We start from the raw sequence: 12,589 nt of genomic DNA on the forward strand, positions 1-12,589 counted from the left end.
TGGGTAGTTTTACCCGATACATATCGCTTACAATCAAAGTGCTCGCGTACTTTCGAAAGTTACGTTGACATTTCAAAAATTGCATTGGGAATATTCGATCAACCGAAAACGCATAACACAGTAGGCGACAAAAGGCAGGCATTATATGATTGATATATATATATATATATATATATATATATATATAGATATATAGATATAGATATATATATATATATATATATATATATATATATATATATAGATATATATATATATATATATATATATATATATCAATCATATAATGCCTGTCTTTTGTCGCCTACTGTGTTATGCGTTTTCGGTTGATCGAATATTCCCAATGCAATTTTTGAAATGTCAACGTAACTTTCGAAAGTACGCGAGCACTTTGATTGTAAGCGATATGTATCGGGTAAAACTACCCAGACGTCAGTGTCATTGTATTAACTTCTCGCATGCACGTACGAAGTCATAAATATTGAAATATCCTCTCATGAAAAAGGAAATGTACAATGCTTGTTGGGTGATTTTTTTTAAATGATTTTTTTTTGGTGCTTGTTTGCTTTTGTGGGTCTTTTATGAAGGAAGGAAGGAAGGAAATGTTTTATTTAACGACGCAGTCAGCACATTTAATTTACGGTTATATGGTGTCAGACATATGGCTAAGGACCACACAGATATTAAGAGTGGAAACCCGCTGTCGCCACTTCATGGGCTACTCTTTTTCGATTAGCAGTAAGGGATCTTTTACATGCACCATCCCACAGACAGGATAGTACATACCACGGTCTTTGTTACACCAGTTGTGGAGCACTGGCTGGAACAAGAAATAGCCCAATGGGTCCACCGACGGGAATCGCGCGCGTGTGTTTGTGTGTGGGTTTTTTTTCTAAATCCATATATATTACACTTTTACACATTATAACGATGTTCACATCATGAACGCTGTATACACTGGGTGTAGGATGAAGGAGTTTTAATGTAAAACGTTGCCAATATTATGACTAATGCTAGGAACAGACTACCAACTGCCTGCACCGAGTTGGCCAGCTTTCTGCTATCACGACTTCTACAACCGCCCAGTTGCTAGTCTAAGCGCTGTTACAGGGTGTATACTACCAAATTAAATCCCATAGACAACAATAGTAACACATGTGGCTAAATCTCCTACCTGCAGCGTATCAATCGACATAAACACCACGGATATAAATATTACCACCCCTCACCCTTACAGTGAATCAGAAAAAAAGCTGCCTAGTTCAGAGATAACGGGTAGCGTCTATGACTACCCTAATTCCGCACAAACGTTTAGTACTTTGTTTTACAGGTACCCATACATGTTTCAATCACAAGGCTACATGACACAGTGGTATTTGATGAAATAAAATTGTATACATTTTTTGCCCAACGAACTGACATTTATCACCAATCACAGGACTTGTGGTGTTAACGTCTCTATCAAAAGTTGAGTGCACCTCGAACTTTGACCCAGCCGGAAGTTATTTGGTTTAGTACTATCTACAACTCGATTCTCGTTGTAACACAATTGTTGTTTATCTGAACGAACCCGGGAAGTCGGGAAGAAGAAGAAGAAGAAGTTAGTTTTGTTTAACGACACCAGTGGAGCACATTGATTAATTAATTTTTTCGGCTGTTGGATGTCAAACATTTGGTAATTCTGATTCGTGGTCATCAGAGGAAATCCGCTACATTTTTTTCTAATGCAGCAAGGGATCTTTTATATGCACTTTCCCACAGACAGGAAAGCACATACCACGGCCTTTGTCCAGTTGTGGTGCACTGGTTGGAATAAGAATAGAAACACAACCAGTTGAATGGATCCACCGATGTGGTTCGATCCTGCGACGCAAGCACCTCAAGCACCTCAAGCGAGCACACAGCCGACTGAGCTAAATCCCGTAAGTCTGGAGAGAGATTACCACGCAGCCGTCGAGTTGACCTCACTCCGTCGTGACGGTTGGCAGTCTGACGCTAGCATTAGCTGACATGCCTTAAAACGATCGACCATGTACGTACACACACATACACATTCGTCCTTTCCTGGATAATGAACTCAAGGGTAGTTCACCTGTCACGCACTGTAAACTGATATTCACTGGTGGTTTATGGATGGTGGGTGTGTCCTCGGGCAGAAACAATCGCAGAAACAATCGCAACTTTGTCAATGACGTTGCGACTGCCTCGAGCGGAAATATGATTTTAATCACGATAGCGGTTATATGTGGATCAGATTGGTGTCCCCGGCGGCACTGGCATACCCCCACCCACCCCCACCCACCCGCCTTCCCCCAATGGCATATGAAGGCGCATCGAGCAAACGCTTTACCACAGGGTTACGTGTCTCGCCACCGACTACTGGGTGTCACAAAAGGCAAGAATATGAAAATAATAATAATAATAATAATAATAATGATGTACGGTCACAGAGAGTATCAACACTAGAACTAGGATAGCAATTTGTGTGCGGCAGAATTTCAGTGAAACACGCTTCCAGTTGTGTCTGAAACCAGCAGCTTAATCCACCAGACCGGCCTCCGTGGGTACTGGGTTCGAAGCCCGGTACCGGCTCCCACCCAGAGCGAGTTTTAACGACTCAATGGATAGGTAGATGTAAGACCACTACACCCTCTTCTCTCTCACTAACAACTAACAACTAACCCAATGTACTGGGCAGACAGTCCAGATAGCTGAGGACAGCGTGTTTGAACCTTAATTGGATATATTAAGCACGAACATGAGTTGAAATGAAATAATCCCCAAGTTTGATTTTCTGATTTACTTTGAGTGTGAGGGTTGGTAGTATTCATATGCAAGCATGCACTAGACAATTTATTTATCATAATACAAGCACAAATACTCCTATGTACATAAATATTTTTAACATTCAAGGAGAACCTGGTTCATTGTAAATAAGTAGGATTTTGAAAAAATAAATAAATGGGGCACCCGGCAAATCGTCCGGTAATGCCCGAAAGGGAAAAAAAAAAAAAGTATTCATATGCATGATGTATATGTCGATTGATACGCTGCGTGCAGCAGTTTTAGCCACACATGTTACTATTTGCATCTATTGATTTTCTGGTACAGCCTATGGTGTCGATCCGGGAAGTGGAATAAAACCTTTTCTGGGTAGTACCGGTAAGCTGAATAATAAATGTCCGGGGAATTAGAAAATCCTGTTTTCGGTAGTACTGGTAAGCTGAATAATAAATGTCCGGGGAATTAGAAAATCCTGTTTTCGGTAGTACTGGTAAACCATTCACACACACATACCACCCCAGTAGTATATTTTGTACGTAGCGGGGACAACAAAGGAAATACAATGGAGTCGCCTCCAATACAATGGATATGCACCTCCGGAACAATGGGTCCCCAATCCGGAACAATGGATGTGCACCTATTGTCTTTCCGGTTCAGTGGAGCGTATAATTGTTTTTTCCGGTTCAGTGGAGCGTATAATTGGGTTTTCCGGTTCAGTGGAGCGAATAATGGATTTTTGAACAAAAGAAGTGCACCTATTGTGCTGAGTGGATGACTGGCATTTTTTAAAAAGGATGACTGGCATTTTTTCAAATTTTGGGCGGGAACGTCCGCGTTTTCAATGGGAACTAAAGTGGTGTTATTTATAGATAGTCTGAGTCAGTCTTTTGTGTTTGCTTGGTTTTTAGTTGTGACAAGGGTGATGGGTACAAAGACCTTTGTCTAAATATGCTTTGAAAGGTTTATTGTTAGCAATGATGAAATAATATTTTTTGAATAGAAAACCAGTTGAAAACGGTTTATTTGTTATTACTATTATCCAATCGCAACAGTCGTTTTAAACATTGCATTTGAATATATGTTATAACATAAAAGAGAAGTGAAATTATTTATTATTTGTAACGATTGCGTTCAAAGATGAACTATAACGACAAGAAACAGGCTCTTTACTTCAGCTGGAAATATGTTTTACGATCAGAATGCAGTTTTAATGAATCAATAGTGAAAAAATCAACTTGTTGGTTTAAGAGTCGTACTGAATGTGAGATGGATGCCAAACGCTCCTTCTGCGATTTGACTACCAGTACCAAGCTAATAATAATCAAGAAAATACGACCAACTCGTGTGCTCGTGGATGAAGTAGATACAGTTGATAACAGAAAATGCTTGGAAAATTTGTTAACTCTGAGTTATGCCTTTGAAGTGTGTAAACTGGTTCAGCGATTCTGTAAAGAAATGTGTATGGGATGCATGTTCGACGAGGAGAAAACTCACACCTGTAAAACACTGAATCACGAGGATATGCTCGAACGCTATTACACAACTGCATGGGTTGAACTGAACGAAGATGTAGTTGCTGACAGGTGGTTACGTCTTGTTTATGCAGATCCAGTTTTATTAAACACTCCAGGATTTGTTTTGTGTCAGTATCAATGCAAAGACTATTTGGATATGAACGTTAAAACTGTAGAGTGGATGAACATTTTAAAAGAACAAGTACTTAAAATACTACGTTTAGAAGATCGTATGCGAGTATAAATTAATGACACAGAATACATTAGTTCAGTCATGTCATCCAGAGTGAACCCTAACACTGAAAAGAATGAACGTAACAAGAAAGGACTTGAAAAATATTATACAAAACCGAGAGACGCTGGAGCTTTCTACGGACCAAAGAAGTTTCACGACGCTCTGAAGAGACGTGGTTTACAAACGTACAAGTTAAAAGCGGTAACACAGTGGTTGAACGACGAAGATGCGTACAGTCTTCACAAACCAGTGAACCGTTCATTCAAGCGTCTCCGAGTACGGGTTAACAAAAAAGATGAGATGTTTGACATGGATTTAATGGACGTCAGCCGCCATTCAAAAGACAACGATGGAGTTAGGTACCTGCTTATAGCTATTGACATTCTTTCGAGATACCTGTGGGCCATACCCCTTGTAAACAAGAAACCGGAGACGGTGTTAGAAGGCTTCAAAACAATTTTAAAAGACAAACGCATACCCAAGAAAGTTCGGGTAGACAAAGGTACAGAGTTCGCAGGTGTATTCAAGCAGTTTCTATCAAAAGAAAACATTAAACTGATTGTCACGCAGAATGAAGATATCAAAAGTAATTTCGCAGAAAGAAGTATTAGGACGCTTCGGGGTCTTATCGCGCGTTTTACGACTTACAACAATACACACAAATACATAGACGTTTTAGCAGATCTAGTACACAATTATAACAATACAGTTCACTCGTCACTGGGACTGTGGGCACCGGTTGATGTAAATAAAGCGAACGAAATTAAAGTGTGGAGTCATCTGTACGTCGAGCCCATGGTTAAGAAACTTAAAGTAAAGAAACCATTGGCAAACTTTTTATTTAAAGTGGGTGATTTAACGAGAATCAGCTATTTGCGTAAATCATTCACAAAGGAGCAGGACTTGAGGTGGACAGAAGAGTTGTTTAAAATACATTCTAGAAGAAGACGACAAAGTATTCCAGTGTACAGACTGAGAGATTTTCACGACGAAGTGTTGAAAGGTATATTTTATACGGCCGAACTTCAGAAAGTAAATAAAAATCAAGACATTCTGTGGAAAATCGAAAAAGTGTTAAAAAAGAAGAAGGAGAAGGGGAAAGTGTACTATTTGGTTCGGTGGTTAGGGTGGCCACCTAGCTTCGATTCGTACATAGAAGAAGGAGAACTGAAAACTGTGTGAAGCATGGAGAAGTACGTTATTTTGAAGAGCTCGGATTCTAAATCAGTGTTTCCTGACAACAACCCCTATCACTTTCGAGTAAAGTTAAACAAGAGGTTAACTTTTGAAGGTGTGTGGATTGTGTCTCTCGTGGATTTGAATTTTGGAGAAATTGACCTTCATGGTATGAACGATTTACAAGTAGATGTGTTGTGTAATTTGTGTGGCAGCAGTCTAGTAGGTGATAGTTTTGTACCTCTACTGAGACGTGTGGATTTACGAGACGGTCCACGTTACGAGTTTAACACACTGTGGAATATACCAGTTGTAGTGACAGAGAGTTCATATGTCGAAATACGTATAAAAGCAACATCAGGCGTTCCGGTTTCATTTATCAAAGAGAGCACGAGTGTGACACTACTATTACGACATTATCGTTTTTAGAGTAAATTAACATGGATCGAAAACTTTACGTACCTGATGTTAATAAATGGTTAAAGTATTTTGATAAACGAACAAAGAATGTTGTTCAGTCAAATAAGCAGGTTGGATCTGGAGTTGGGAATTACAAGCATAAGTGGTTTTCTTATATGATTCCAATGATTCCGAGACATGTAAACAGTGACGGGAACAACAAGCACAAACCTAAAATAGAAGTAACGTCACAAACACAAGATGTTGTAGAAAGGGCCGAAGCTGAACAGGAACGTACCAGGGCTATAAAACATAAATCTGGTGATCGAATTGTCAGAAGCAAAAAAGTCAGACGCATGACAGTACAGAAAAAACGAGCTCCTACATCGAAGTACAAATCAGCTGTTAATGAAAAAGATATATTTGTATAAACGACAACAACAACAACAAACAATATGTCACTCCTTACAGACAAAGACTTTGTGGAAGGTTTACCCAGTGCTTTGGATCTGTTTACTATGCCCCCATACCAAACGAGTGTGTTTCAACATTACTACGTCGATGTTAGACCTGTTAGTCAAATTACAGATTCGTCACCGGTAGAATTTCAAATTGCAAATAGTGGAAGTGACTACGTGGATTTGAAACGAAGTCGTTTACATGTTAAATTGAAAGTGAGTCATTCCGATGGAACAGTTTTGGGTAAGGACGAACACGTGGCCCCAGTAAATTTATTCATGCAAGCTCTGTGGTCGCAAGTCGCTGTGTACTTACAAGGTCAGCTGGTGAGTTCGGCGAACAATCATTATCCCTACAAAGCATACATTCAAACCTTACTGAACTATGGAGTAGAAGCTAAACAATCGCAACTCCAGTCTCAACTGTTTTACAAGGACGTCGGAGAGACACAAGCAGATATCGAAAGCACCGATCCTATCACTGGCACTAATTCTGGAGTATCGGATCGAGGAGCACACATCGCTGACAGCAAAACTGTTACCATGGAAGGGCCCCTGTGTGAAGATATTTTTAACATGGGCAGATATATGGTGAATGGGGTTGATATGACAGTTAAGTTATTTCGGAGCTCCATACCCTTTTGTTTGATGTCTGGGAAGTCCGGTCAGGAGTACAAGATCGAACTCTTAGATATTTACTTCAAGATATGTAAACTGAAAATGAACAGTGCACTTATTTTAACACATAACAAGATGTTTGAAAAGTCTAACGCCTTGTACCCATTCGCTAAAACCGAAGTTAAAATGAGTAGTATTCCGGCCTCTCAACAGAGTTACGTGTGGGACAGTGTGTACCAGTCGCAGTGTCCAAACAGGCTAATTGTTGGTTTTGTCGACGGTGACGGAGTGAGTGGATCATACACAAAGAACCCGTTTAACTTCCAGAGTTCATTCGTGAAAACGGTGGGCTTATATTTGGATGGTGTCAGTGTACCCGGTCGACCAGTCGAAGCAGATGACGTCAGTGCCTACGTGAATTTGTTTGAAGGTGTTAATAGCTGGAACCTGGATTGTGGAAATTATATTGAAAGAACTGAATTTTCTTTGGGAAATGGTCTGTTTGTGTTCAACCTTGAACCCGTTTTCGTGGACTCTGATTATTTAAGTTTATTAAAAAACGGTAACTTAAGGTTAGAAGTGCAGTTTAAATCTGCATTAACAAAGACAGTGAGTTGTATAGTGTATGGTGAATTCCCCAGCTTGATTGAAATTGATCAAACCAGGAACGTGTTTGTCAAATAGATCATGAATGGTAAACAGATTCAGTGTGCGATCGACTGTGACACATGTTTACGTTTACACATTGTAGGTGTTTACTCAAGCGATACACTACCACGTTTGAAACGGCGGAGCCCTTGGGGGTGTATTGTAAACACAGACCCATCTCACCTACCTGGTTATCACTGGGTGGCGTTCTATTTTGATAATAATAATACAGCAGAGTTTTTCGATAGTTTTGGTAAACCACCCAAACATTACAATGCAATGTTTGTAGATTTTTTAAAGAGACATTCTTCATCTTACGTGTACAATAACAAATCCGTTCAAACTATGAACGCTAAAACGTGTGGATTCTATTGTTTGTATTACTTGTTACAAAAATGTAAAACTGATCTGATGATGAGCGATATTGTGAATCAGTTTAGTAAAGATACATTACAGAATGATGTATTCGTGTATAACTTTATATGTAAATATTTTAGATATTGTAGCCCGCCTTGTATTTCCTGCTCATACTAATATTAAATAGTGTACACAATCATGTATCCACTTTATGTGTTGTTATACAAACGTTTTGAAATAAATAGTTGTGTCACAAAACGCTGGTTTGTTATATTTTTAAACATTAGTCTTATACTAGTTTACTAGATAGCAGTATAATTGTATACCCACAGGTAATTCTGGTTATACCTCTTTATATATCTAACAAAACATTGTAAGAAATATTTTAATTTTTTATTTGCATGAACTAGGGTGTTTCCTGGTACATATTCAGAGTAGGTATTCCAAATATAAAATCACGGCAGTAGGTAATCATGGGTGGATACGGCAAAGTAATGCACCATAGTGAAAACACTGAAAAGTAGACAATTCTGACAACTGTGAATTGGTAAAACATTTGTTTAAAACGTTAACAAATTTTATTTAAATTGAAAAATAATTGTTAAAACATGAACAAATTTTATTTAAATTGAAAAATAATTTTTGAAACATTAACAAATTTTGTTTAAATTCATAAATAATTTTTAAAACATTAACAAATTTATTTAAATTGGAAAATACCTTTTAAAAATGTTATTTAAAATGTTATTTTTAAAATAGTGAAAAAGGTTTATGTAATTTTAATTTAAATACCATTTGGCAAAATTATTTTCTCACCCAGAGCTGGCCCTGTAACTCCTACCTTTATAATACGTATTACTTATACACTGCAAGATTAATTTAATTCGTTACTTCTTTATTGGCATTATTTGTGATGTAACTAGAGTGTAATCCGATATAATAATACACAGATAATACAGTATGTATTCCAAATTGAAACAACAGTAGGTAATCCAAATTGAAATAACAATATATAATCCAAATTGAAACAACAGTAGGTAATCCAAATTGAAACAACAGTAGGTAATCCAAATTGAAACAACAGTAGGTAATCCAAATTGAACAAACATTAGGTACGCCCGTATAAAATCCAAATAAGGCACAGTAGGTGATTCAAATAATTTTCTTGAAAAGATATCTACACGACAATCTAATGTTAAAATTAAGAATGGCAAATACTAGTTTATCCTTATTTGCTTAAGATACTGAAAATTATATACTGTGCTGTGAAAATACTTGCGTTCCCCAGTTTTGTTGGAAACGGTTAACAATAACTAATAACTTCAAAATTATTGACAGGTTACTATTGACCAATGGGATTTAACTTTAAACCGGTACCCACGAGTTACTTGCTTGACATTTTTTTTTCGTTATGTGGACTATTAGCATACATTAATGATTTAAAAATTGCCATGTCATGGTTAAGTTTCTATTCACTATAGAAATCACAGCTGATATCTGAATCTCAAATATTTGTTTTTTAATTTCAGTGATGGGAGTATATTTCTTTGTCAAAGTACTTTTGGATTAAACGCTTACTTTCCAAATATAAAACACATTCTGAATTTTCAACCATGCGAGACTATTTTAACGCGATACCATAGAAACTCCAGATTTCGTGGAGTCTGTGAGAGATTGTTTACCTATAGAAATAACAGGTGTCATCTATGCCCTTAAGTAATATAATTTCAATCAGGAGAGTATGTTTCTTTGCAAGTACGCACTGACCACAGTACAAATACTTCAAACATAAAACCTATTCTGTTGAGTGTGTCAAGCGAGACTCTTTGCTACATTTATGTACAAACAGTACTTTGTTCGCATTTTACTATGTCTTACTTTTAAAGGATGAACTACTTGTGGTAAATTGAAAACTCAGAGTGCGTGACACTAGCTTACTTTAAAGAATATTTTAACTTATAGATATTAGTGATTTTTATATATTAACACAAAGTACATTGAAGTGTACAAGGAATGGTTGCCTATATAAAACAAATTAATGACTAAATTATAGTCTTTTTGACATTTAAAGACCATAACTCGCAATACATTTCTGAACAGAGCAAAATACCTTTAAATGAATGTAGTGTAGGGTTAAAAAAAAAAAAATCCTCGAGGGCAATAATACATTGTCCAAATGTGGGTAGCGTTTGGTAAGAGAAAACTGTTGTATCATTAAGTTTGTCACATTGCTCACGGAATTTTTAGGTCATACTAATACTTAACACTAAAACGTATTCAGTTTAGTCTACCGTGCGTGATTATTTGCTATATTTCTGTTCGACTGATGTTTTATACTCTAAAGGAAAGAAAATACATTTAGAAAGTATTAACCTAGAAACGTAAAGTACATTTCCCTAGTGAGTGGGTAGTTTCTGTTCTGATTACAATTCTGTTTACAGAGAAATCGGAGTTACTAAGAACGTCTGTATCACACAACGTGTAGAGAATACTAAAATAATACTAATACTACTACTACTAATAATAATAATTAAATTATTATTATTATTATTATAATTTAAAAAAAAAAATGAAAATCATGGTACTTGAAAATATAACCTGAACTTTTTTCTCTCTTTTTTTTTTTTTTAAAACGGGAGGGGACCCTCGCAATTGGTTGAACGCTTGCTGTAGGTGTACTCAGGTTTAAGAATCTGCATTCGATAACAGAATTAACACAAAAATGCATTTAAGTTGTACGTATTCTTTATTGCAGAGTATTTGTAAAAACACCACAAAAGACATGTTACATTTGATCATGTACATCAACAAACGTTCATATTGTGTTAGTATTTTGGAAGTAACTTCTTCCCAGGTGGTCCAAGGTCTGCCCGTCCTTTCACAAACAAAACGACTGGTTTCTTCTGTTCACTTTTCATCATGACTGGATGTGATTTGATTATGTGAATCAGGTTTGATCGCTTCCTCTTCACAGCCATACTGATAAGTTTAGGGGTTTTAACGTCCGGTCTGATCTATGCTCAATGCAAATGTGAACATAAAAATGTATTGCTTAAACTTAAGTATTCTATTCCTGCTCACAATCGTTTCAGAAACATCTGAATGATCAGATTCCGATTCACTTTCTTCCGTCAGGTCTACATACGGTATTATTTCTTTCATGATGGGCTTCAGCAGTAGCTTGATTTTGTCCTTTATTAGCATTTGATCTGTGTTAGGGTCAGTTTTGTTTAAACTATCCAGTATAGATCGAAATAAAGGTGCTTCTGAAAACTACTTTGTAAATTCAATAACAATACTTAGTGTTTTAAGCAATTCGTTTTCCCACAGTCGCTGTAGTTTTCTGTCTATCCACTCTTGTGTCTTCCCTTGCTGTATATATTTCTTACGTCTGCTTTTCATGTCTTCTATATGCATGGTACGAACACGACCCCATACTCGCTGTAAGCCAACATTCTGCCATTCTACAGTCAGTTCGTGTTCTCTTTTATCATACATGCGCTTTTCTCCTCCTTTCTGCGTGTCAAAAATGTCTTCTTCATCTATCTTAGCGCGTTTTCTGGAGGGCATAAATCCGTTCTCTGGGCACCATGATTTAATATGGCGTTGTAGATCCGTCATATTTCCAAATAAAACGCCGCAGTCGGTACAAGCAGTAGCCATAACAAAGGGATCTGCTTCGTCACTGGATTCGCCCGCGTCTTCGGCTGTATATTCCACTTCCAAATTGTTTTTGGTTTCAGAATCCACGGGAGCAACAGTGTCCACGGGTCGGGTGCCTGAATGTATCTGAGAATCGGTCGGCGACGGCACGTTATTTAAAGCATTATTGTTATTATAACTATTTTTATGGTCTGTAGATTGAGTGGGCTGCCTTCGTTGGATTTCTGATGGGCAATCTAAAACATTGGGTTTAAGTCTCTCATTCTCGTGAGTTGATGGTCGCAAGTCTATGGTAAGATTCCCATAAGGTCTCTGAACAGCAGTCTCATAAACCGACATAAAACGATCACTGTTATTTGGATAGATTCTTCTCCCAAACAAGTTTACTTGATGTCTATCAATGGGCGAATTAAACAAGGTCACGTAGTGAGAGTTGAGAGCAATATCACGTGACTCCTTGCCTCTTGGAAACAGGTTTTGTAACAGCAGGAAGTTAGCTACATTCTTGTGGTGCGAAGTTCTTGTAAATAACTGAGAAATACGTTTATCATCTTTGGCCTCGGTCATGTGATCATCCAGAATTAAAACATTGTTGTTGCGTGCATCAAAGAAGTTGTTGTCCTGTAGGTTGTAGGGGATACCTTTCACAAACTGGACTTGGGGCATTGTTTCACGAATAGCATCGTAAAGTGGCTGCCACTCGGTGTAACACCAAATTATGTTGTTAGGTTTAGGCT

General features: G+C 37.4%; 3 protein-coding genes across 4 annotated transcripts in view; all 3 read left to right on the top strand.

The window, feature by feature from the left end:
* LOC121377017 (uncharacterized protein RP688-like) overlaps positions 1 to 12,589 on the top strand; it is a 29,163-nt gene that overhangs the window by 4,723 nt on the left and 11,851 nt on the right. The gene's annotated exons all lie outside the window — the stretch shown is intronic.
* LOC121377881 lies at positions 4,573 to 5,715 on the top strand. Its single transcript, XM_041505979.1, has one exon. The coding sequence runs from the start codon at positions 4,573 to 4,575 to the stop codon at positions 5,713 to 5,715; it is 1,143 nt and encodes a 380-aa protein (XP_041361913.1).
* Positions 6,564 to 7,868, top strand: LOC121377882 (uncharacterized protein F54H12.2-like). The gene has a single exon (XM_041505980.1). It carries the CDS (start codon positions 6,564 to 6,566, stop codon positions 7,866 to 7,868), a length of 1,305 nt encoding a protein of 434 aa, XP_041361914.1.

This window comes from Gigantopelta aegis, chromosome 7 (assembly GCF_016097555.1).
Source record: "Gigantopelta aegis isolate Gae_Host chromosome 7, Gae_host_genome, whole genome shotgun sequence".
In the NCBI taxonomy this organism is placed as follows: Eukaryota; Metazoa; Mollusca; class Gastropoda; order Neomphalida; family Peltospiridae; genus Gigantopelta; species Gigantopelta aegis.

Coding starts and splice junctions, on each gene's coding strand:
- LOC121377881 (XM_041505979.1), top strand. CDS start 4,573: ATGTCATCCAGAGTGAACCCTAACACTGAAAAGAATGAACGTAACAAG.
- LOC121377882 (XM_041505980.1), top strand. CDS start 6,564: ATGTCACTCCTTACAGACAAAGACTTTGTGGAAGGTTTACCCAGTGCT.